At 41.5% G+C, this 21,582-nt stretch overlaps 2 protein-coding genes and 3 pseudogenes across 4 annotated transcripts in view; 1 reads left to right on the top strand and 4 right to left on the bottom strand.

The window, feature by feature from the left end:
- Positions 1-5: 5 nt before the first annotated feature.
- LOC105291440 (putative uncharacterized protein ZNRD1-AS1) lies at positions 6-9,953 on the top strand. 3 transcript variants are annotated; one of them, XM_023530081.1, is made up of 3 exons: positions 6-138; positions 7,177-7,252; positions 9,255-9,953. In XM_023530081.1, the coding sequence occupies exon 3, from the start codon at positions 9,284-9,286 to the stop codon at positions 9,947-9,949; it is 666 nt and encodes a 221-aa protein (XP_023385849.1). In that variant the 5' UTR covers positions 6-138; positions 7,177-7,252; positions 9,255-9,283; the 3' UTR covers positions 9,950-9,953. The 3 variants fall into 3 exon arrangements, with proteins under 3 accessions (XP_023385849.1, XP_023385848.1, XP_011357513.1); XM_023530080.1 differs by having other exon boundaries at positions 9,141-9,953; XM_011359211.2 differs by having other exon boundaries at positions 9,134-9,953.
- On the bottom strand, positions 1,206-1,323 carry LOC111739076 (annotated as a pseudogene).
- Positions 9,954-13,102: 3,149 nt separating the features above from the next.
- Positions 13,103-21,582, bottom strand: part of NSMCE4A (NSE4 homolog A, SMC5-SMC6 complex component) — a 37,295-nt gene continuing 28,815 nt past the window's right edge. The window contains exons 4-11 of the mRNA XM_011359303.1: positions 20,418-20,569; positions 18,289-18,388; positions 17,497-17,587; positions 16,332-16,426; positions 15,151-15,199; positions 14,365-14,459; positions 14,187-14,273; positions 13,103-13,274 (exon numbers count right to left, since the gene is read on the bottom strand). Coding sequence (XP_011357605.1) covers positions 14,199-14,273; positions 14,365-14,459; positions 15,151-15,199; positions 16,332-16,426; positions 17,497-17,587; positions 18,289-18,388; positions 20,418-20,569 — 657 coding nt within the window. The 3' untranslated portion in view covers positions 13,103-13,274; positions 14,187-14,198. The remainder of the gene's footprint in view (positions 13,275-14,186; positions 14,274-14,364; positions 14,460-15,150; positions 15,200-16,331; positions 16,427-17,496; positions 17,588-18,288; positions 18,389-20,417; positions 20,570-21,582) is intronic.
- On the bottom strand, positions 15,682-15,800 carry LOC111739084 (annotated as a pseudogene).
- Positions 17,191-17,306, bottom strand: LOC111739103 (annotated as a pseudogene).

Raw genomic sequence — 21,582 nt, 5'->3', positions numbered from 1 at the left:
GCGCACGCGAAGCCGCACGGGCGCCGGCGGCTCGGGCCTCGCCGCAGCCCCTCGGCGCTGACGCCGCCCGCGCCATCTTGGCCCAGGGCAGCTTTCCGCTATTTACGTTCGTTCTTGGGAGAGGGAACGCCATATTCGGTGAGGATGAGACGGGGTGTGAAAGGAATCGGTCTGGGAAGAAACGAGTGGGAAGGGGAAGCGGGAGTAAGGGGAGCCGAGCCTGTGGGATCCCCTGCGAGGGGTTGGCCGGGGCGCGGCGGGCGGTGCGGGGCGTGGACGCGAGGCGGCCGCGCCCAGCCCCATGGACGGGGACACTCACCGCAGGACACCTTGCCCTCCTCGGATTCGCAGTAGCCGCAGTGGTAGCCGGCCTTGAGGCCTTTGTACTCCACCACCGAGGCCATGGCCGCCGCCAGGGACGCGCAGGCCGGCCACGCCTCTCGGCGGCCCGGGGCCGACCTGGGAAGAGCGCGGGGGCCCGCCGCGGGGAGGATTGGGGAGCGAGGCCCGACCGGTGCTCCCCGGTTCCCCGGCCTGGCCCCCGGACCGGCGCCTCGGGTCCCGTCGGTGTTGGGGCCGTCCCGAACGTTAGCAGGGACGTTAGCGTGGGTGGCAGTTATGAAAGCGGGTCCCTTCGCCTACTCCATCGCCGATCCTTCCCACCACTTCGCGTTGTCGGCCGCCTTTTGCAGATAAGGAAACTGAAGCACGGAGGTTGTAATCGCTCAGTTTTTTCCTGTAGGTTTCAGTTTAAGTTACCATCTCAGGCTGTCGCTCACCACCCTGTAGCCAGCTCAAGCTTCTTCCAAACCAGCAAGCACTCACTTAAGTACACATGCAGACATCCAGTGAATGGCTCGGGTAGTTGAACGCTTACCGCTTTTAAAGGAAACTGTCAGACTTTTTTTGAATAGTTTCCTCACAGTCTTACTGATTTGTGATCAGACTTTTGAAATTTTGTCAATCTGGTAAGTGGAAAAGTTTTCTAAGGATATATCTCCGATGTGAGTTTAAAATTATTTTTCTTTTTTTTTCAGTTCTTTTTTTTTACTTATAATTTTTATTGCCAAAAATATTAAAATTTTTGTATAATTGGAAAATAAAAGAAACTGTCAGAGCCAGCATTGTAAGCCCAGTGCCACCATGACTTACGGCTTTTAGAGAGAAACTAGAAATCAGATTTTTTTAAGTACAATTTTTTAAATTGCCTACAGCACCTGGTATTCCTAGGTGGTCTCCCATCCAAGTACTACCAGGCCCAACCCTGCTTAACTTCTGAGATCAGACGGGATCAGTCATGGACAGGGTGACATGGCCATACACTAAAGTACAATTTTTAAATGTTGCTTTAATATAATTGTTTTTTTTTTTTTAACTGTGCAGGACAAACAAAACATATAGGCTGAATTCAGCCCATGAGTCTCCAACCTGCAACCACTATTTTAAAGAGGATTTCCTAAAGAGTAACAGTCCGAGGCAAAGTATAAAAATGAGTACCTCCAGCAAGGTAATGCCTTGATCTTTACCTCATGTGTGCAGATAGACTGTCCTTATATTTTTCCCAGTCAACAATAAAGCTAATTATCTTTTTGCAATACTTTAAAAAAAATGAAATAGTGAAACTTGAGTTGACCCCAAGGTCCACTGTGCTGGATATGGGCCTGGTTAAATTGAACTGATTTAGTAGTGGCAGACTGACCTATTTGCTAAGCATCACTTGCGCCTTACATAATGAAAAAAAAACCCTAAGGGATAGCTACGGAGCATGCAGCAGCTTTTCAGGGTCCCTCTGAGCTTCTCTAGCTCCAACTCGAATGCTTTACTAGATCTCAGTATCATGTTCTTAAGACGGATTTCACCCATTTTGTTCATTATGACAAATTTGATTATTCCTTGTCCTTCCTGGGATAGGCTCTCATTTCAAATGAAAGTGAGGGCTTTTTAAATAAAACAGCAGAATGCCATGCTCGGTACAAAAGTAGGAGGCCAGGAGACTTTTCAGTCTTATAGTCTTGTCCCTCTTCACTTCTGTTCCTTTGAAGACCCAACTTTATCCCAGGCCCTACACCAACCTTAGCCAGAGCACTCCAGGACATACCAGCCTTGAACAATGAGAATGTCCAAAGTCCTAAGCATATGTTTTAAAACTCATTTAATCCTTACAGCAACTTCACAACATAGAAAACAAAGACCAGGGAGGCTAAATAACTTGCCCAAGGTCATACAACTAGTTAAAAACATAAGGGAGAAAGGGTGATAGAATTAAAAAATACTAAAGAGGAAAAGAGGACTTTTGTAGGACTGTGTAGGACATAACAATAATACCAATTAAAAGACTGTCAAACAGGATTAAAAAAAATAAGACCCAATTACATGTTATCTACCAAAAAAATTCACTTTAAATATAAAAACATTAGATTAAAAGTGAAGGGATAGAGAAAGATGTATTGTTAACACTAATCAAAAGAAAGCTGGAGTAAACTACATTAATTTCAGACAAAGTAAACTTATGAACAAAGAAAATTAGGGGAAAAAAGGCATTGCATCATGATAAAGGGGTCAATTCTCCAAGAAGATATGTTTTTTGTGTATGCACCAAGCACAGTAGCAAAATATGTGAGGCAAAAACATTCAGCAGGCATTAAGTCAGGACATAATTGAACTCGACAATACCATCAATCAGCTCGATCTGATATCTACAGAACACTTCCTCCAACAGCAGCAGAATACACATTCTCTAGTTCAAGTGGAACATTCACCAAAATAAACCACATTCCAGGTCATAAAAAAACACCTTAACAAATTTAAGAGAATAAGTATGCTCTCAGACCATAATGGACTAAAACTAGAAATCAATAATAGAAAAGTAGCTGAAGAATTCCAAAACAACACACTTCTAAATGACACGTGGGTCAAAGAAGTTTCAAGAGAAATTTAGAAATATTTGAACTAAACATGAAAATACAACTTCTAAAAGTGTGAAATGCAGCAAAAGAAGTATTTAGAGGGAAATTTATAGCACCGAATGCATGCATTAGAAAGAAACAAGATCTCAAATTGATAATATAAGTTACCTCAGGAGACTAGAAAAAGAGCAAATTAAATGCAAAATAAGCAGAAAGAAGAAATAACAGAAATTAAAGCAAAAATAAATGAAATCGAATACAGAAAATTAATAGGGCAAGTCAACAAAACCAAAAGCTGGTTCTTAGAAAAGATCAATAAAATTGATAAAACTGTAGTGAAAACTAAACAATTGCCAATATCAGAAATGAAGGACCATCACTACTGATCCCATGGACATTAAAAGGATAATAAAGGAATAATATGAACACCTGTATACCCATATATATGATAACCTAGAAGAAACCCATCAATTCTTTGAAAGACACAATCTACCAAAACTCAGAAGAAGAAAGAAAGAATCTGAATAGGCCTTTATCTAAAGAAATAGAGTCAATAATTAATGGCCTATGAAAACAGCACCAGGGCCGGATATGTTCACCGGTGAATTCTACCAAACATTTAAGGAAGAAATTATATCAACTCTTCTATAGTCTCTTCCAGAAAATAGAAGCAAAGGGAAACTTTTTAACTCATTTTATGACGCCAGCATTACCGTAATACCAAAACCGAAGACATTATAAGAAAGAAAAACTACAGAACGTTACCTCATGAACATAGATGCAAAAATCCTCAATAAAATGTATTAGTAAATGGAATCCAACAATACAAGGAATTATACACCACTGCCAAGTAGGACTTATTCGACGTAAGCAACCCTGGTTCAACATTGCAAAAGCAATTAATATAATCAAAATTCCTCTATGTAATCAAGATTCAGTCCTTCGCTTTGTCAGCTGTGACTTCGAACACATAGCTTAACTCCCTTAGCTGCCATTTCCTCATACGAAAAATGGGGAGAATATTACCACATAGGGCGGTTGGAATGTCAGCTTTTTATGTTTAGATACTATCAGAGGCACTCCTATTTTTCAAGTTTGTGTTCAAACTCCTGCAAGATGGAGACAGCAGGCAAGGTACTATTTCCAATGCTAAAAGTTAATCTGTGATTATCTGTGAAGTTTATTTCAAGTTCAGTGACATGAGAAATGGTTAACAATAATTTTAGTTCAGAAACCACCATCATCTTCCCTAGCTAGGACTTCTGATGACTATTTAAACATTTCATGATTTTTCACAAAGGATTAAAATTTAGCCATTTAATAAAATATTGTTAGCAGTCTTTTTCTTTTTACATTTATCATAGAAAAAAAACTCAGGCCATCTTTTGCTTATGTTAGGGAAAAGTCTAGTCTTGCTCAGTTTGTTTCAACCCGATTTGCTATCAAAAATGTTCTTTATCTCCCTAGTTTATATTCTTTATCCCCCCAGTTTTTCTGAGGAAAGAGAAACAATTTACAACATAGTACTTAAAAGTACTTTTACGTCTATGTGATTCTCTATATGTTTTAATTAAGCTGGTGCCTTCAAGAGAGGCTCACATTAAGAACTGCCTATTTTTCTTTATCAAAATAAGAGGCTTCTATTGTTTTCATGGGAGGATAACAAGATACCGTCTTTTAGCACGTCACACGGTGCCCGGCTCATAGCGAATACAGGCAAACCTTGGAGACATGGTAGGTTAGGTTCCAGACCACCACAACAAAGCAAATTGTAATCTTGTTAGGAGAGGGTCTTTGAATTTGTGAGAAAAGGCAACGTCTGTGTAAGTGCAACGGAACAAGTTATGCCTATATTAGGAACTTGTAGTATGATGCTGTCATGTCTCAGTTACATAACGATTTGGGCTGAACTGATATCACATGAGTGACATCTGAGTGGCATGACTTTACCAGTGTTAAAATGGTATCTAGGAAGCAAATGAAGATTAAAATGTAAATTGAAATTTAATTGAGTGTTTGGTAAGAAATAGAAAACACTGTCATGACTTGGTGTTTGGAATTCTTTGATTTTTTTTAAGCATAAAATATTTCTGAAAATGAAATAAAACATTTGGGGGGCTACAGTTTCAAGAAGTCATACAAATAGCATATATTTTGGAAGGGACAGGTTTTATTCCTAATAAGAAGGCAAGTTGTGATTAATCACTCTATTTTCAAGAACTAGAGACATCTTAATAGGGTACACGAAGACTCTGGACAGATGAAGTTTCCATCATGGCGAAGAGCATCTTGAAGTGAATATGCAGAATCGTTGTCGTTAATTTGTACTTCAACACTGCTTATCTTTAATGACCAGTTATGAACGAAATTAAATAATGCGACAAGTATATTAAATGGTGTTAAAGCACAAAACCTTCGCAGCAGCAACAGCATTGAGCTGAGTGACACGCCAGCTAAGTGAAGATGAGACCACGTGACTGGGCCTTCAGCATACTTGTCAGACCTCCACCAACTACTGGGTGTGTGCAGGACCCACTCCAAGGTTTTCTACTGATTCCGATAGGCAATATATATTTTAAAAAAAGAAAAAGACGCTTCTGTTGCCTTGAAAGATGCTTTCTCCAACTGCACTGAGATGAGATGCCTGTGTCTGTACATCACAACCCCTTTACCTTGTCTCTGGCCATTCAGTCCAGCTCACAATGAAGTTCCCTGACAACCAGATGATGTCCACCTACCGCCTCACAGTAGTCTCAATCTAGGATAGTGATGACACAAAAAGCTTGTGACTGCTACTGGTTGCCCTAGGAAGCAGTCCAAGGAAGGCATCCTGAAGGATCAATAGTAGCTAGCTGAAAGTGTGAAAGAGGGCCGGAGACTTTGTTGGGTGGAAAACAGTATTTTGCAGAAGAGAGAACAAGAGATTAGAGTGGGGAGAACACCTCAGGAGAGCAGACACAGAGGAAGAGTGTGAAGAGCAACAATGTTCTTCCTGAAGTTGGAGTTTGATAAGGCAATGGCTGAAAAAAATGACACAAAAGAGAAACAATATGAGGCCACAAGAACAGTGGAAGTGACCAAAGGCACCGCGGGGCGAGGATGCAGTGGGGGTCTACGGAAGGACCGACCAGCAGTGCAGACCCCACCTGCACACCCTCCCTTGGTGACAGACTCAGAATGGTTGGCTCTGAGTCCGGAAGAACAGTAGGTATTACTTTCCTCCCATTTGAAGTTAAGGCAGAATATTCATCTATCTAGGAACAGATGTAGCACAGGAATGAAAATTATGTGCTCCTGAGTCACGCAGGCACAAATTCTGCTTCTGAAACTAACCACAGGACCTTTGGCAACTTGGCCTCAGCCCACTCTGCCATGATTTGGGGGATGATGAGTACCTACCCCATAGATTGTTTGGAAGATTAAGTTCTTAGCACAATGCCTAGTGTAAATGTTGCTATGGAAATACAAGAACCTCCTAGGGAAAAAAATATGAAAGCAGATATATGTCTTCTTAAGAAATTAGCTTTACTTAAAAGGCAAATTAATTTTTAGTTTTTTCTAGTTTTATGTTATAAAATCCTTCTGTTTTCACTGTTAAGTCAGAGAAACAATATTTATAAACCAGATTGCTAAACATAGAACCTGTCTGCTTACTAAGCAGGTAAATAACAGGTCTTGAGTATGCCTAAAATGTGACTCTGCTCTGTCTTAAATGACAATTCTCTTCATTAAGTTAAAAAAAACTTTCTTGCTATCAAATTTTTATTATCTAAGTAAACCTTTGATAAGAATCATGAAATGTTATAGTTGGATAGCTGCTGTAAATTAATGATAGCTTATAAATTTATTGTCAATGACTTTATGCATAACCACTTAAAATGGACTGACTTTGAGAACTTATTTTCCCATCAAAGGTAAGTTCTTTGTTCCACCAACGATCATACACAGACAGTGCTGTGTGGAATTTGAAATAGCAACTCAGCCTCCCCTCTCCAGGGTTAAAATAAAGGTACTTCTGACAATCCCAACCTCAAACAATGTGGCTTTTTGCTTATGCTTTTATTAGAGAGCATTCCTTCCTTGCTTCAAGGAAAAATACAAGAAATTAAACGTATTGCAGAGTCCTTCCTATTGACAGAGAAATGCCTTTCGCATCATATATATAAGGAAAGTCAGTCCCAAATCAACTCCCTAATACAATTCATGCCAGAGCATGTTCCCTGAAACCCTCCTACGAATCCTAGTATCATTTCTCTTTTTGTTCTTCTAGATTGGCCTGGGCCCAAAACACTCAAGACCCTCGGATTGCAGTAGGTTCCCAGTCCCCACTAGAAAAGAAGATTAAGGTGAGGAAATACATTTACCGTGAACTTTGGAGCTGGTAGTACAATCATGAAGGGTTTATCACCAGCGTTTCAAAGGAGAGAGCTCTGCCTTTATGGTCTAGTTCAGCATTTGGTTCACCTCGCAGCGTGGTGCCGGCGGGGTAGGACTGAGCACAGCGTGGACGTTAAACAGACTGTTACCACAGATCGTGCTAAGTGGCATGAAAGGGTGGGATTTTATTTGAATGAGTATGTGAAAGGTCTGAGGAAGTGACATTAAAGCTGAAACCTAGAAGCTACATACGTAAGTACCACAGTCAGAGCTACTATAGTGTATGTTTCTGGAGTCTATGAAGGAAGAGCACGTGAAAATAAATGGGAAAGAGAATATGGTTTTTGAGGAACAGAAAAGTCAGTGTGAGTGCAGCAGAGTGAGCAAGCAGTCGGGCTGACAAGACCGTTTGGAGAGGCATCAGCTACCAGGTCGTTGTGCCATACTGGGATCTGGGATTTTCTAAAAGCAACAGGACCCCATCCCAGGCTTCTCTGCAGGAAAGTGATGGGCTCAGATTTGTGTAATTCACGGAGCACTCTGGCTCCCGTGTGACTGGTCTGAGGGGGCCGAGGGCAGAAGGAAAGGAGTATGGATTCAGGGCAGCCAGCGAGGCTGCTCCCCTAAAGTGTGGGCATTTTGAAGTTAGAAATGACAGGACTGAGAAGGGGGGAGTTGAAGAGAGCGCTTCAGAGGAAGAGTCAGGAGACGTCAAGGACATTAGCTCGGTCTGAAGCCGACAGGTGAGCCCAGCGCAGGCCTCATGCCTTGACTGTCTTGCTCGCCCCTTATTCCCACTCTCTGGAGCAGCGCCTGACTCGTGGAAGGTCACCTGGTTGAATGACTGAGGCTGTCTGTGTCCAAGGAGGCCTAAACGTGACTCTGCTCTCTCTTAAGTGACAATTTCTCTGCTGTGTTTTCCTACGTTACATTTAAAAGATAGAACCAGCAAAGCAGGTGGTGGGAGTGGCCATAAAGTAGGAAAATGAGGGGCTGGTCAGTCACTTGGGGATATTCAGCTAACAGCTGGATAAGTCTAGGGAGTCCAAGATAGCCCCGGCCACATGCCCTTGGCAATAGCCTGGAAACCAGAAGAAAATAAAGTATTTCAAGGAGGACAGAGTGGTCACTTCTGTTGCATGCTGCTGACAGGTCAAGTGTGGCAGGCACAGAGATGGGAGCACTGAGTTTGTCAATGTGGCGATCCCTCGTGACCCAGACGAGGGCAGTCTCAGAGAGGCGGTGGGGTCGGAAATCCAGTGGAAGAGGACTGAGGGGAGAATGTGAGGTGAGGACGTGGAGAGGGGTTATAGGTAACTGCTTCGAGTTATACCGTGAAGGGAGCAAAAAAGGCAGCAGAAGCTAGAGAGAGATGCAGTAAACAAAGTTTTCCTCTTCTGAAGACTATATCCTGAAGCATATTTTTATGCTGATGGAATGATCCAGTAGCAGGAAAATTTTGATGAAGTAGGAAAGGGAATTTGATAATTGCACACTGAAGTTCTTAAAGCTCAACAAGCATGGGTGACAGAACTGGCTTTTGATAAAGGGACACTGTTTTCATCATAAAGACAGGTAGGCAGAGTCCGGGATGGATGCCTGACAGTGGGAAGAGGAGGTGCTCCTAAGTGACTGCTTCTGTTTCCTAGAAGAAGTTTAAGGCAAATCTTCAACTAGGAGGGAACACTGGGGAAGGGAGTGTAGATCTGAAAAGGACGTGAAACACAGTTAAGAGACCCTAATGGCACATGGTGTAGGAGGCCGGCAGGGCTAACAGTCAATTGAGAGCTGTGCCAAGACTGTAATAAAGGACATCCAACTTAAAAAGTTCTAATACTTCCTTCGACAAGAGTTTAGGTGGTGTCCATTCTTCAGAAGTGAGGAGACTGTTAGTCCAAAAGTTTCAACAGGAGAATGAAACGCTTCATAAACTTAAGGCCACATCTTTTGACTTCTGGTTTGCTAAAACAGAAGAATACTACAGTCAGCGACATCAAGAAATGATGCAGGAAGAGGAATGGGAAGACGAAATGGTTCCCAGATGGGATATGAAAATAAAGGAAGAGGAAACAAGACCACAAAGTGAAAAAACACAAGATGCTAAAAAATGGGACTATCTAGTGTCTGAGAGAGAGCTGAAGCAGATCGAGAAACACATACACCGAGCGGAACAAGCTAGAGGCCTCAGAGACCACGAGTATCGACTAGTTCCTCAAAGAATTCCAAGGGAAGTACTTTTCACCAATTCATCCACACTGGAGAAGGATGAGAAGGCTGAAAATATCCACAAAACACCCAAGGCTAAAACCAAAATGCACAAGGTAGAGTGGACAAAGGAACAGATAAAGAAACATCAAGACCGAATGATTCGAGGGAGAGAACTCACAAAGCAAAGAAATGATCAGCAAGGTGCTCAGAAACTCGATACCCAGGCTCCTCCTCTCCTAAAATCTCAAGTGCAGAAAGAGGAAGTAAAAGAATTTGAACAGGTCACAGCCTATCCAATTGTCCAGCCTCACCCGGAAGCACTTATAGAAGTGACAATCCTCAGGGAAAAGTCAAAAGAAGAGAGTAAAATTAAAAAACCACTTCAAAGGGAGCTCTTGTGTATACCACCGTTTTTGAAAAGTCAACTAGAGAAAAATAAAGTTAAAAATATTTTCTAGATTATATTTTTTACACTAGCATACTTTCATAGCTATTAGTACAATAAAATCCTATACCCTAATTGTTTCTAAGTCCATCAAACTAAAAAAAAGTTAAGCCACAGCACCATTTTGTTATATCTCACAGTTGTGTATCAGGAATTCAGGCAGAGCTCAGCAGAGCAAGTTTTCTGCCCCATATGGTACCACTGGAGCCACTCGGGGACACTCAGGTGATGGCTGGGCTAGTCAGGAGGGTCCAAGACTGCTTCCCCTATATGCCCTTGCAGGACGGGCTAGAAGGCTAGGCTTCGCTTGGCTGGTCCCTTCCTCTTTCTCTCCTCCCCATGTAGTTTCAGGTCATGTAGTAGTTGAATTTATTACATGGTGACTGAGGATTCTGAGAGGCCTGCAAACACTACAAGGCTTTTTATGAACTAGCCTCAGAAACCCCAGAACATCACTTCTGCCATATTCTACTGCTCAAAGAAGTCACCAAGACCAGCCCAAAATCAAAGGGAAGAGGAAACAGACTTCCTCTTAAAAAAATCTACAGCCTCTCCAAAACTCTGAAGTCTATCACACACCTACCTCTACACTTAGTTATACCCTAAAAACTCAACAAGTATCTTTATATAAACAAAGAATACTATGATTTCAGTTTTGAGTTGATCTTGACTAAAGAGGCCTACCCCTTTCCCCCCTTGCAAAGGTAAATATAGAAGAGGATGTAAAAGCCTGTTAAATTATTATGCAGACAACATATTGTCTTGCATTCTCCAATTCACCTGAAATTGAATGGCATATCATGACCCTAGGCCTAAGCCCTATCCTTGCTAGAGATCCAGTCTCCAGGATGTAGCCCCTCAAGGGGGGAGAGAACATAGAAGAAATAAAACAGGACACGTCCCATTCTCTAGTATGAAAAGCTCTATTGAGAATATGGACTAGAGAATAGGGTAGCAATTTATGGGGAATGTGGAATCTAAGAATGTACCCCGGATGGCAGCTCCTTAGGTAGGCAGAGCAGTTAGGAGGAAAGCCTGGCTCGTCTTCAACACCGGTGCCTACCTCCTGCCGGCCACCAGCAGCACAGAAGGCGCAGCCCTGGCTGCAGGGTAACTCCACACGAAAAGACGTGCAAATAAACCACGTGCGGAACACAGGCAAGAATAAGGTGCTCCTAAAACACCAAGTTCTGGGGGGAAAGAAAGGTATTGGGGATATGACATGAGTTTGATTTCGAGCTTGAACTCGAGTTAAAGATAATATGCAGTAGTCTTGGTTTATTATTATTATTGTTATTATTATTATTATTTTCTGCATGTAAAGCAGACGTGCTAACCGCTACACTGTGGAACCATGTCCTTGTTTTTTTTCAATTCAGAAGTTGAAAGAGGAAAAAGTAGCCCATAATCAGCCTGTCTAGATAACGTCTGGTGATAATTTTTTAAAATAATGAAAAAGTCCACAGTTAGAAAACCCAATAGTTCCAGAAAGGTACCAGCTTTTCCTCCTTGGTTTAAAAAAGGTAACCGCTTTTAAATGTCTTACATAAATAGTGTTTGAAACAAGTAGAAGAAAGGGGAAGAGGAAGGCAACACCCAAACACGCACACTTGAAAAATTATGTTAAGACCACATGTGTGATTCCATTTATGGGAAACGTCCAAATTAGCAAATTTGTGGGGATAGAAATAGGCAAATTTATAGACAAAGTAGGTTAGTGGTTGGTTAAGGCTGAGGGGTGAAGGGTGGGCGAGGAAGGTTGAGTGACTGCTAATGGGGAGGGGTCACAGGAACAAGAACGTTCTAAAATTAGATTGTGGTAATGGTTGCAGTGATTCACAACCCAGTAAGTAGACCCAAAAAAAAAAAAGAAAAAGAAATACACTTTAGATGGGTGAATTGTATGGTATGTAAATTACATCTCAACAAAGCTGATTAACAAAAATGAAAGAGATAGCTAGAGCTTAGATAGGAGGGAGAAAGCCTAGAAAAGTAGCCAAAGAGACTGATCATGCAAGGTTTTGAACATCACTGTAGAGCTCAGGTTTTTTCAATCTTAAAGGCAGTGGGGAGTCACTGAGAAACTGACATGTTTTTTGAACAAGTGGGAGAAATTTGAAAGATATATGGGAAGCAGGGGACACCTGATGGGAATCTGTGGCAGAAACCTGGGCAAGATGGAGAAGCAAGAGACAAGATGAGAATTTGTGACCGATTAAGGTAGGGATTGTGGGGAGTAAAGAAAATAATTTCAAAGCTTTGTTTCTGAGGAAATAAAGAGTAAAAGTACCGATACAGGGACTATAGGGAGAAAAAATTGGGGAGCTGTTTTATACGTGTTTAAAACAGCCCAGATGCTGTTCAAGAAGCCATTAGTTCCATGTATCTGTAGCTTTTAGAGAAGTTTAGTCAAATAAAATTTTGGGAACGTTCAGGATATAGATGTAGTATAAACCAGGATAGTAAGACGGTGGAAAGGGAAGCAGGGAAAGCATCAGATGTAAAGATGTATGGTTTTCAAGAAGTAAATTTTCAAGTGTCAAATGCACAGCATTTATCCATTGGATTTAACAACTGGGAAAGGCATTGTCACTAAACCTGGCATGAAACAGCCTCGGTAGACTGACGGTCGGAAAGGAGGTGCTACAGTGCCATGGTTTAAGGACTGACAGAAGGGGAGACAGAGACCTGAGGGCAGGAATGAGAAAGGAGAGATGTAGAAAGTTGGAGAATGGGGAAAGAAACCAACTGGGGACTCAGAAAACATCAAGGACGGACCTGAATGCCCCCGAAGACCAGAAGCACGAGGGCGACATCGCTCCGTGGAGCGGGGTCCTCGGGGGCGGCGAGCAGCCCTTGCAAACAAACAGGGCGGCTGGTGGGTGGGATCAGGGTTGGTTTGCTCGGAAAGTAGTCCAGCCTGGCCTGACCGAATAGTTTCTTGTGTGTAAATCACAGGCTGAATCATAGGACATTACTGATATCTGACCATGTTTTACCTATAAAAACAATTTCATATGGTACAACCTCTTATTTGTTGAGTAGCTAACTTTACAGCTGAAGAACCATAATGATCTACAGGCCATTAACAACTTGACTAAAACTTTCAATGAGACAAGACTGGAGAAAGAAACCATCCCAATAACAAAATAAAGAGTAACTACAATTATTTGTGAATATGGCAGTGAATTTCCTTTAATCAAAGACAACCATGACAAATTCATTCACTATCAAAAGCTACATTTTACTAAAAGCAATCTGTCTTTAAAAATGTTTAATCATACAATATATACAATACATGCTGCTCTTCTTTTGGGATTTCACTATCCACTTGAGTCCTAAAAAAAGGGAAAAAATAGGTTAAGTTTATAAATCAAAAGTTCATTCACTATACATAAATGAAACCTAACAACTAGCCTCTCCTCAGTGGGTGGGGCCCACGTTAACCCACATTATGTGTCTTATGTCCACCCTCCCCTCTCCCTCAGTTGTCCTGGAACAAAAGCAGCTCAATTAAATGAGGCACATTAGGAAAAGGTTACAGTAAGTACTAAAAAGCGAATTTTAACTTTCGAAATCAGAGAATTGAGCTACGAAAAAAACTTTAGCAATTATCTAATTTAAAATTCCCATTTTACAGGCAGATTTATAGAGGAGGAAAATGAAGCTGGGTGAGATTAAGAGACTGGCCCAACATCTTAAAGTAAGGGGCAGAGCAGCCGAATCCAGACCTCCCGATTCCCACCCGCAGCTGCCTGCAGCAGGATGCCAGGTCAGACGCAGACTTCCTTCTAGCTATGTTCTCCTTCGTAAAGTGAAGAATTACTTCATAACCAACTCAAATTCCAGAGATGCCCACTTACTAACTTCATTCGCATGTAATCTTCCTTTTCTGCTCTGTACATATAAAATAGGGGAATCTAATGGGACAGTGAACAAAACTGATGGGAGGATTCGATATTCCAATCATCCTATTTATCAGTTGGCTTTGTTGGGGTCGGGGAGCCAAACCAAGAACAAACTCCCGCTCCACCTCTATCAACTGTGCATCATAAGAACAGCAAAGTAATGAGTCCAAAGGAGGGAGCTTGCAGCCACCAGGCCCCGCTCTCTCACCAGCGCGCACAGTTCCAAGAACGGGCACTAGGGGGAGGCAGAACCCAAAGTCTACTGGGATGTGACAAAAGGGATGGTTTGGAAAGCCAAGTCAAGTTAATAAAAACATGCAGCCCTCGCGTAGGAAACGTTACCTGCAGCTGGCGTCAAACACTTAGCCTCTGCTGGCTCTGGCCCGACGTAATCACAGGCTCTGAGATCTCGAAGGTCTTCACAATCTCCTGGCAGAGAACAAAGCACATGTGGGCACAGGGTGTACAGCAGTGTGGCCGAACTACCCAGGACACTCAGCTGCAGCGTGCAGAGCTTTACCTCCCAGTCGCGGTAACTCAAAGCTATGATTCCTTGATTTCTAACTTGGGTGTTCTGGTCGATGCCCTCACTTTCTTCATTAATATCGATAGGCTCTGTTTGAAAAACAAAGTTTTCAAAGGTCATCCAAACAGAAGAGGTTATCTGAACAAAAACTGACGAATAAGAATGAAACCAGTATCGAGAAGACACATCATATTACACACATATTAGGATTTCGTGCATCGGTGAGTTGCAGTATTATTACAGTAGCAAAGAAACACATTTATTTCCATTAAAAAAAAAGTAGTAGAGTAACACATTCCAATCATTTGAAAACCTCTGCATATCTATGTACCAACCACAGAACTAAGCCCTGGAAAGTCCATATGAAACTGAGTAACATACAAGTGCAATAAAAGTTACTTCATTCTCTACAGAAAACCTTGAAAGGAAAAGAGTAGTGGAGAGTGTGAAATTATTCGACTAAGAATTAAACATTCTCTCATCAGGAGAAAAATAGAAAGAAGGAAAGCACAAAAAACTCATTACAGACATTCTAAATTAAAATCTGAGAGAAATTATATCATTTCTTATTAAATTTACAACACATATCGAATCAATGATACATAGATGAATCCATCAGTTTTAAACTAAGGCCATGTTTTCAGTTGAGCAATATAGAGCATTATAAAAGTTTGTTACCTAAACGAAAACTCTTTTACATTTAGTAAAATACATTTCATAAACTCTAGTACCAAACAGATTTTTCTCTAAAACTGATTTTTCTGAACATAGTATCATTACCTATAATTGGCAGTCGATCTTGGTCAAGTTTTATCCTTGCAAAACCATCCTAAAACACAAAAATGACATTAGAAGAAGACTAAAACTTAGATCCCAAGCCTATAATCGTTGGATGAAAAAAATTAATTAGAAAATTCAGTCTCAGACAATGAAAGTACATCATAACAATAACGAAGAGATTACATTGACAAGACTTTGACATCTTTCTTTACATGGGCTCCCAGGCTTCCAATCAGCTTGTGTGCCCAGACACAGCCTCTATCCAGAGGGCCTCTTAAATAAAACTGTAATTGTCTTGCCTCTTTAACTGATTTATACATATTTGTGAATATTCCACATTTTATTATGCATAATTCTGTCATTTACCATCAACAAAATATGCCTGTTATCATTTCTAGAAAAATAACTTTGATCAATACAATATTTTTGTCTGAAGTTAAGATTAAACTTATCTTACAGGTGCAGGAAAGCAACCTGATATAAGACTTAAGACAATCTAAAGCAAATTTCCATAGTACATTTCCTTTTAATCGCCTACAGCACCTGGTCTTCCTAGGTGGTCTCCCATCCACGTACTAACCAGGCCCGACCCTGCTTAGCTTCCAGGATCAGACAGGATCGGGCTTATTCAGGGTGGCATGACTGTAGACCGATCTTGTATTCTGAAATAACTTCAGACTTAAAGTGTTACAAGATTACAGTAAAAACTCCTATATATCCTTTATCTAACATCACCAATTGTTCAAGTTTTGCCACATTTACTTTATCACTATCTCTATATATTATATTATTAACTTTTATGAGTGATAGACAACTTGACCCTTGTCCCTGATACTTTGGTGTGTATTTCTTGAAAACAAAGATATATTCTTACACAATAAGTATCAAATTCAGGAAATTTAACATTTATACCATACTGTTATCTGAGCTATAGTTTCATGTTCAAATTTTGCCAATTCTTTCGCTAAATAATTTATAAAGTGTAAAAACAGAAAACACAAATTTTGAATTTCTTTCTTGTATTAGATAGTTTCCTCTGCCTGCAGGTCAGTTTAATATTTTGCTATAATGGGTCTAACATGCATACTAGTTAATACAAAAATCATTGCCAGCTTCCATCTATAGCTTTTATTATTTATCCTTTAAAAAGAATATAATGCAATTAGAGAAGTAAATCTTACCCTGATAATGAAGGAGACATGAAAGATGTTTTCCACCGTCCGGGGAAAAGAGTGTGGATCAACCACAAAGTCAAAGAAGGACATAGGAGTATCAGCTATATAGACAAGAGGAAAAAATTCTTTAAGGCAAGAAAATGAGTTTTGCTTATCAGTAAGACCAACACTCTCTAGCGCTAGCCAGAGAAAAGAAACAGGCACTGGCTGTGGGAGTATAAATCGATACAACCCTTCTGGAGGGCAATCTGGCATAGCTATTAAAAATACGAATGCCCAGAACCCGGCAGCCCTCCTCTAACAAGCTGTCCTACAGAAATATTAGCATACACGCACCAAGTTGCATGCCGAGACTTTTCACTTCTGTGGTTTATATGAGTAAAACGTTATAAAGAACTTACTCATCCACTTACAGAAAATTTGTTAAATGTTTGTTTATGATATAGGCACACAGTGGGGATCACCGAAAAGAATAAGGGGGAATCTATATGTACTGATATGGAAAAATGCATGGAAAAGTCATGTTGCAGAAGAATGTGTTTATTATTATTAGCTTTGAAAAAAAAATCCTAACTACTTATATGCATATTTAAATGAGTGACATAAATGTAAGATAATCTGAAAATATACACATCATGTTTTATAGGTGGCTACCTCTGGGGGGTGAGGAAAGGTAGGATAGGTGCTTGACGTCTTACTTTTCTTACTTTTATGTTTTAATTTTTAACAATAAAGTTATTTCACCAATGTTCTCACATGAAACTTCTAAAGGGGCGCAGTCTCATGAAATATATAGGCCAAAAGAATCAAAAGGATTCAATACATTTACCTGAAAATACCTTTTTATTTTTTTTATTATTATTTATGTCTACAGCACCTGGTCTTCCTAGGTGGTCTCCCACCCAAGTACTAACCAAGCCCGACCCTGCTTAGCTTCCGAGATCAGACATTGGGCTTGTTCAGGGTGGCGTGGCCATAGACCACGGACCACAGCTCTACGGGGGCGCAAACCCAGGCCCTTCTGCATGTAAAGCAGACGTGCTAACCTCTACACTATGGAACCACGCCCTGAAAATGCTTTTTAAATAAAAATACCTTCTCATTGAAAGTGGCACATGTCTAACTGGTGCCACTATAAATCGCTCTATTTTGAACTTGGTATCACACTTACGATCTTCTCGAAAATAGGTTTGCAGTAATCCCAAGATTCTTTCTACTTCTTTTTCTGTTGCTTCTTGATGAGATTCTTCCATTCTTTTTAACTGAAAATATAAAGTCATCATCAAGCTGACTGACCTGTTTGCCTGCCCGGTGACCTTTTCTGCTCTCTTGCACATCCAAACTCCTCTAAATGTCTTGCTATTAGGGACTGCTAGCCCCCAATCCCCACCTTAAAATCTATAGTTAAAAAAAATTCTACTTTCAGTAATACTTTCGTTATTTTTTAGAGGAGTAACATTACCAAATCAACCATTTTCATGTTGAACATAAAATAGCAAAATACAAAAAGGGCCCTTTAGAACAGGAGTTCTCAATGGGAAGTGATTTCATCCCACCCCCACCCCCACCCCGGGGACATATGCCAGTATTTGGTTGTCACACAAGGACTGGAAAGGAAAGATGCTATTGGCATCCAGGAGAAAGAGGCCGAGGATGCTGCTGAACATCCTGTAATATACAAGGCAGCCTCTAGCAACAAAGAATCCTCAAATTCCAAATGCTTATGGTGCTGAGGTTGAGAATCCCTGGTTTAGAACTGATCTAAACTACAGAAATGAGTTAAAATCAAGACAAATGGCCAATCCAATGAAAAGTTTAAAGGCTTAAATGAAATGTTTAGTTAAGTGACCAAACCTGACTCGAGGCCCTGAAGCTTAGAAAAGATGGCCACATTGCACGTATGTTGGATTAGTGGCTGCTTCAACTTCAGGTGTTTTGAAAGGCGACATTTATAAAAACGAACCTGGGCAGGCATCTCCCGCCGCTCTTCTATCGTACGAACTTTTCTTGGACGATCAGTTCGTGGCTTTGGCACAGGAAATTCTCCTTGTATTGAACCCAACCTGATGAAAAATACACTTTCATGTCTTTTTTTGTTTTCTAAACAAACTAATTTCACTAAGTGAAAGCTGTTCCCATGGTACAGTCAAATTCGGACATCAGTGATATTCTAGCCGACATCAGACCAAGCCTCTTGCCAGGTTTGTGACATCCTTTCTGCTCCTTTTGTTTCTAGAATAAGTCTTAGGAGCTTTACTCAAATACCATCATATTTTGCTCTGAACAGTAAGCCGGTAAATATGCTTCTGGTTTTCCAGCTACCCTGTTTATATTTCTGCAAAGCCAACTTCAGAAATCAGAGGAAGGACAAACACTTGGGGGGGGGTTAAAAGCCTTTGGATGAGGTGTGCCATGTGGAGGCTCACAGCCTGCAACCCCAGAACACACCTGTCTTAGGAGAACAGGACTGGCAGAGGCCATGGGACTCCTTTTCCTATTGAACTTCCTCTACCCCCCCCAAAAAAGCCCTCCTGCAGACTTAAACTTCAGTAATAGCTGTATCATTTAGAGACCAAGGCACTAAGAACTTAGACCCATGTGGTCTCTCTGCTTAAAGAGAGCAAAGTATACAGCATAGACAAGACAGACATATTCACACACGAGAGAGATTCCAACATAACATGGGAGACCCTATCGTGCTCTATCAGAGTGCTACGCGCATGGTGTGAGGGCATTTGGGCAGAGCTATCTACCCAGACATGCAAGTAATCCAGTTGGGGAATATGATCCTACACTGATACTTCTGTCTGGAGAAGTTACGGAGGCTTCCAAGTGGGATAAATAAACCTTACCAGATGGAAAGATGGGGGAGAGGACATTGCGGGCCAAAGGAACATCAAGTGCAGGGGCACAAAGGTGTAAGTAATTCACTGCAGCTGGAATCCAGGCCGGACAATGAGATGAAGTGTAGGTCACACCACCAAAGGCTAGCCTTAGGGTCTAGATTTATGACAGAACCCAGAACTCAACAGATTGGGAGTTTATCTATAACGAAGTTTGATCTTTAAGCTATAATACAGTGGTTCTGGGCACCTGAGTTACCCCAAGGCTTGTTAAAAACAGGTGCCTAATACACCTGCACATACAGATCCCTGAGACACGACCAGTCTCAGGAGGTTCAGAAGGGCGAATCAGAAGAGACAAATGCCCAAGAGCTGTACCACCTAAGGAAGACGCAACTTGGGTGGTGACCCCAGAGCAGCAGTCCCCAACCTCTCTGCTACCAGGGGCCAGTGCTCCTATGAGAATCTAATGCCTCATGCTCTGAGGCGGAGCAGAGGCGGCGATGCTAGCGCTGGGGAGCGGCTGCAGACACAGAGGAAGCTTCACTCGCTCGCCCGCCACCCACCTCCTACTGTGCAGCCTGGTTCCTAACAGGCCATGGACCGTACCAGTCCATGGCCCTGGAGTTGGAAGCCCCTGCCCTAGAAAAAGTATCTCCTGGGGAACAAAAGCAATGTATTTGAACACTGACTCACAAAAGAACCAGGAGGAGCTGTGGTTAAGTTTCTCCACAGGACTGAGCTAGGAAATTAAGACAGAAGCCAATTTCATTTGAGAATAAAGAAAACTTTTCAAAATTGGAGTTGTTTCCAAAAAATGAACTGGGCGGTTTATGTGACCGAGACTCAAGCAGTCTTCAAATACCGGCTAGGGATTATCCAACAGGGAATTATATAATAATTGGCACTTTACACATATTGTTAGAATCCTAAGATACCCGTCATAGGCATGATCATCCTTCCATAACGACTTTAAGATGAAAAAACACAGCTAGACACTGTGCCACAGAACCGAAGTCTCGCATACGATAAAGCAAAGGAGCCAGCAGAGCGCTCCGGCAAGGAGGCTCTGGCCCAGAGCCGGTCCTGATGAGATTAAGCAGGACCAGGTCCCATCCACATAAAGTTCAGAGTCTCCAGACAATGGCATCATGATCGTCACCTCTACAATATCAAATAACTTTTGTCCCTACAATAAAAAACAAGGTTTACAAATGGCTGGTCTGTCGGATTTTTAAAATAATCTTACAGAAAGTGGAATGTATGGGTTTTATTAAAGGTGTTTTCTGCTGTTTTGCCTGATATTTTCCAGGAGTCATAGACTATGAATTCAAAATCAGAACCATCTTCATCACGGATGAGTTCTTCAGCTTCGAGCGGATTTACACCCATGTGTGTCAGCTGCAAAAATGAAGGGAAACAGAAGACCCCAGTTAGGCCACAAGCAGTCATTCACCCCATGCCACGGTCTGTTCTGCCAAACTTTAAGAGGCTAGAGGCAGCTTCTGTGTCCGAACACGTTGGCTAAATTTCTTACTATAATTTTATATATAAATTACTATTTTAAAAGGTACCTTCTTTTGGCAGAGGACAGTCCTCAATGCATTTAGAACCTTCAGTGAGAAAGACAATGTAGGCCAGTGGTTGTCAAACGGTGAAACGGTTCCCCAGGGGTCTTTTGGCATTATCTGGAGACATTTTTGGGAGGGTGCTCCTAGCCATCTAGTGGGTGGAGGCCAGGATGCTGCTCTACATCCTACAGTACACAGTACAGCCCTCCCCATCGAAGACTTACCCAGCCCCAAATGTCCACAGTGCCAAGGCTGCGGAACCGGCTCTAGCCCACGGCAGGCTGCGGGGTTTGGGTATGCCAAAAGAACTAAGCCTGCTGCGAATTTCTGGATCACAGGGAGTTCGTTTGCAAAATATCAGTAAAGCTGTACTAGCATAAAAATATGAAATCCCAAATCAAAATCTCCAAAACAGAATAAGAAAGTTTAGCTGGCATTCGGATTTTCATTTTTACAGGCTCCCATGGACCTCTATTCAGCATGTGTGTCGGCATATCCAGAGCAGTGGCTAGAGCCAGCGAGAGGCCCGCTCATCTGAAAACTGCCTTCGTGGAAAGAGCTGGCAGAAGCCTACTAATTCTCCTATCTCAGACCACCTTACAGAAAATGTATTATATTCAATTGGCTTTTATGAAAGTACTTTTATTATTATAAAATTATAAAATGCCTAGAAGTTATCAAATTAAAATAGTAATATTGTATAGAAACGATAATCAAAAAGCCCTCAAGAGAGCTTAACCCTATCAAAGGCACTCCATATTTTTTAGAAAAGAGGCTGCGAGAGGCCGACCAGAGAGCTACGGTCAGCTCCCCTCCACGCTCCTCTGTCCCGTCCACCACCAC

This window comes from Pteropus vampyrus, unplaced genomic scaffold (genome assembly GCF_000151845.1).
Source record: "Pteropus vampyrus isolate Shadow unplaced genomic scaffold, Pvam_2.0 Scaffold46, whole genome shotgun sequence".
NCBI lineage: Eukaryota > Metazoa > Chordata > Mammalia > Chiroptera > Pteropodidae > Pteropus > Pteropus vampyrus.
Note: the sequence above shows the minus strand (reverse complement) of the source record. Positions and strands in the feature narration are given on the sequence as shown.

What these genes read in the sequence shown, in the direction of transcription:
- LOC105291440 (XM_023530081.1), top strand. Translation starts at nt 9,284, where the DNA reads ATGATGCAGGAAGAGGAATGGGAAGACGAAATGGTTCCCAGATGGGAT.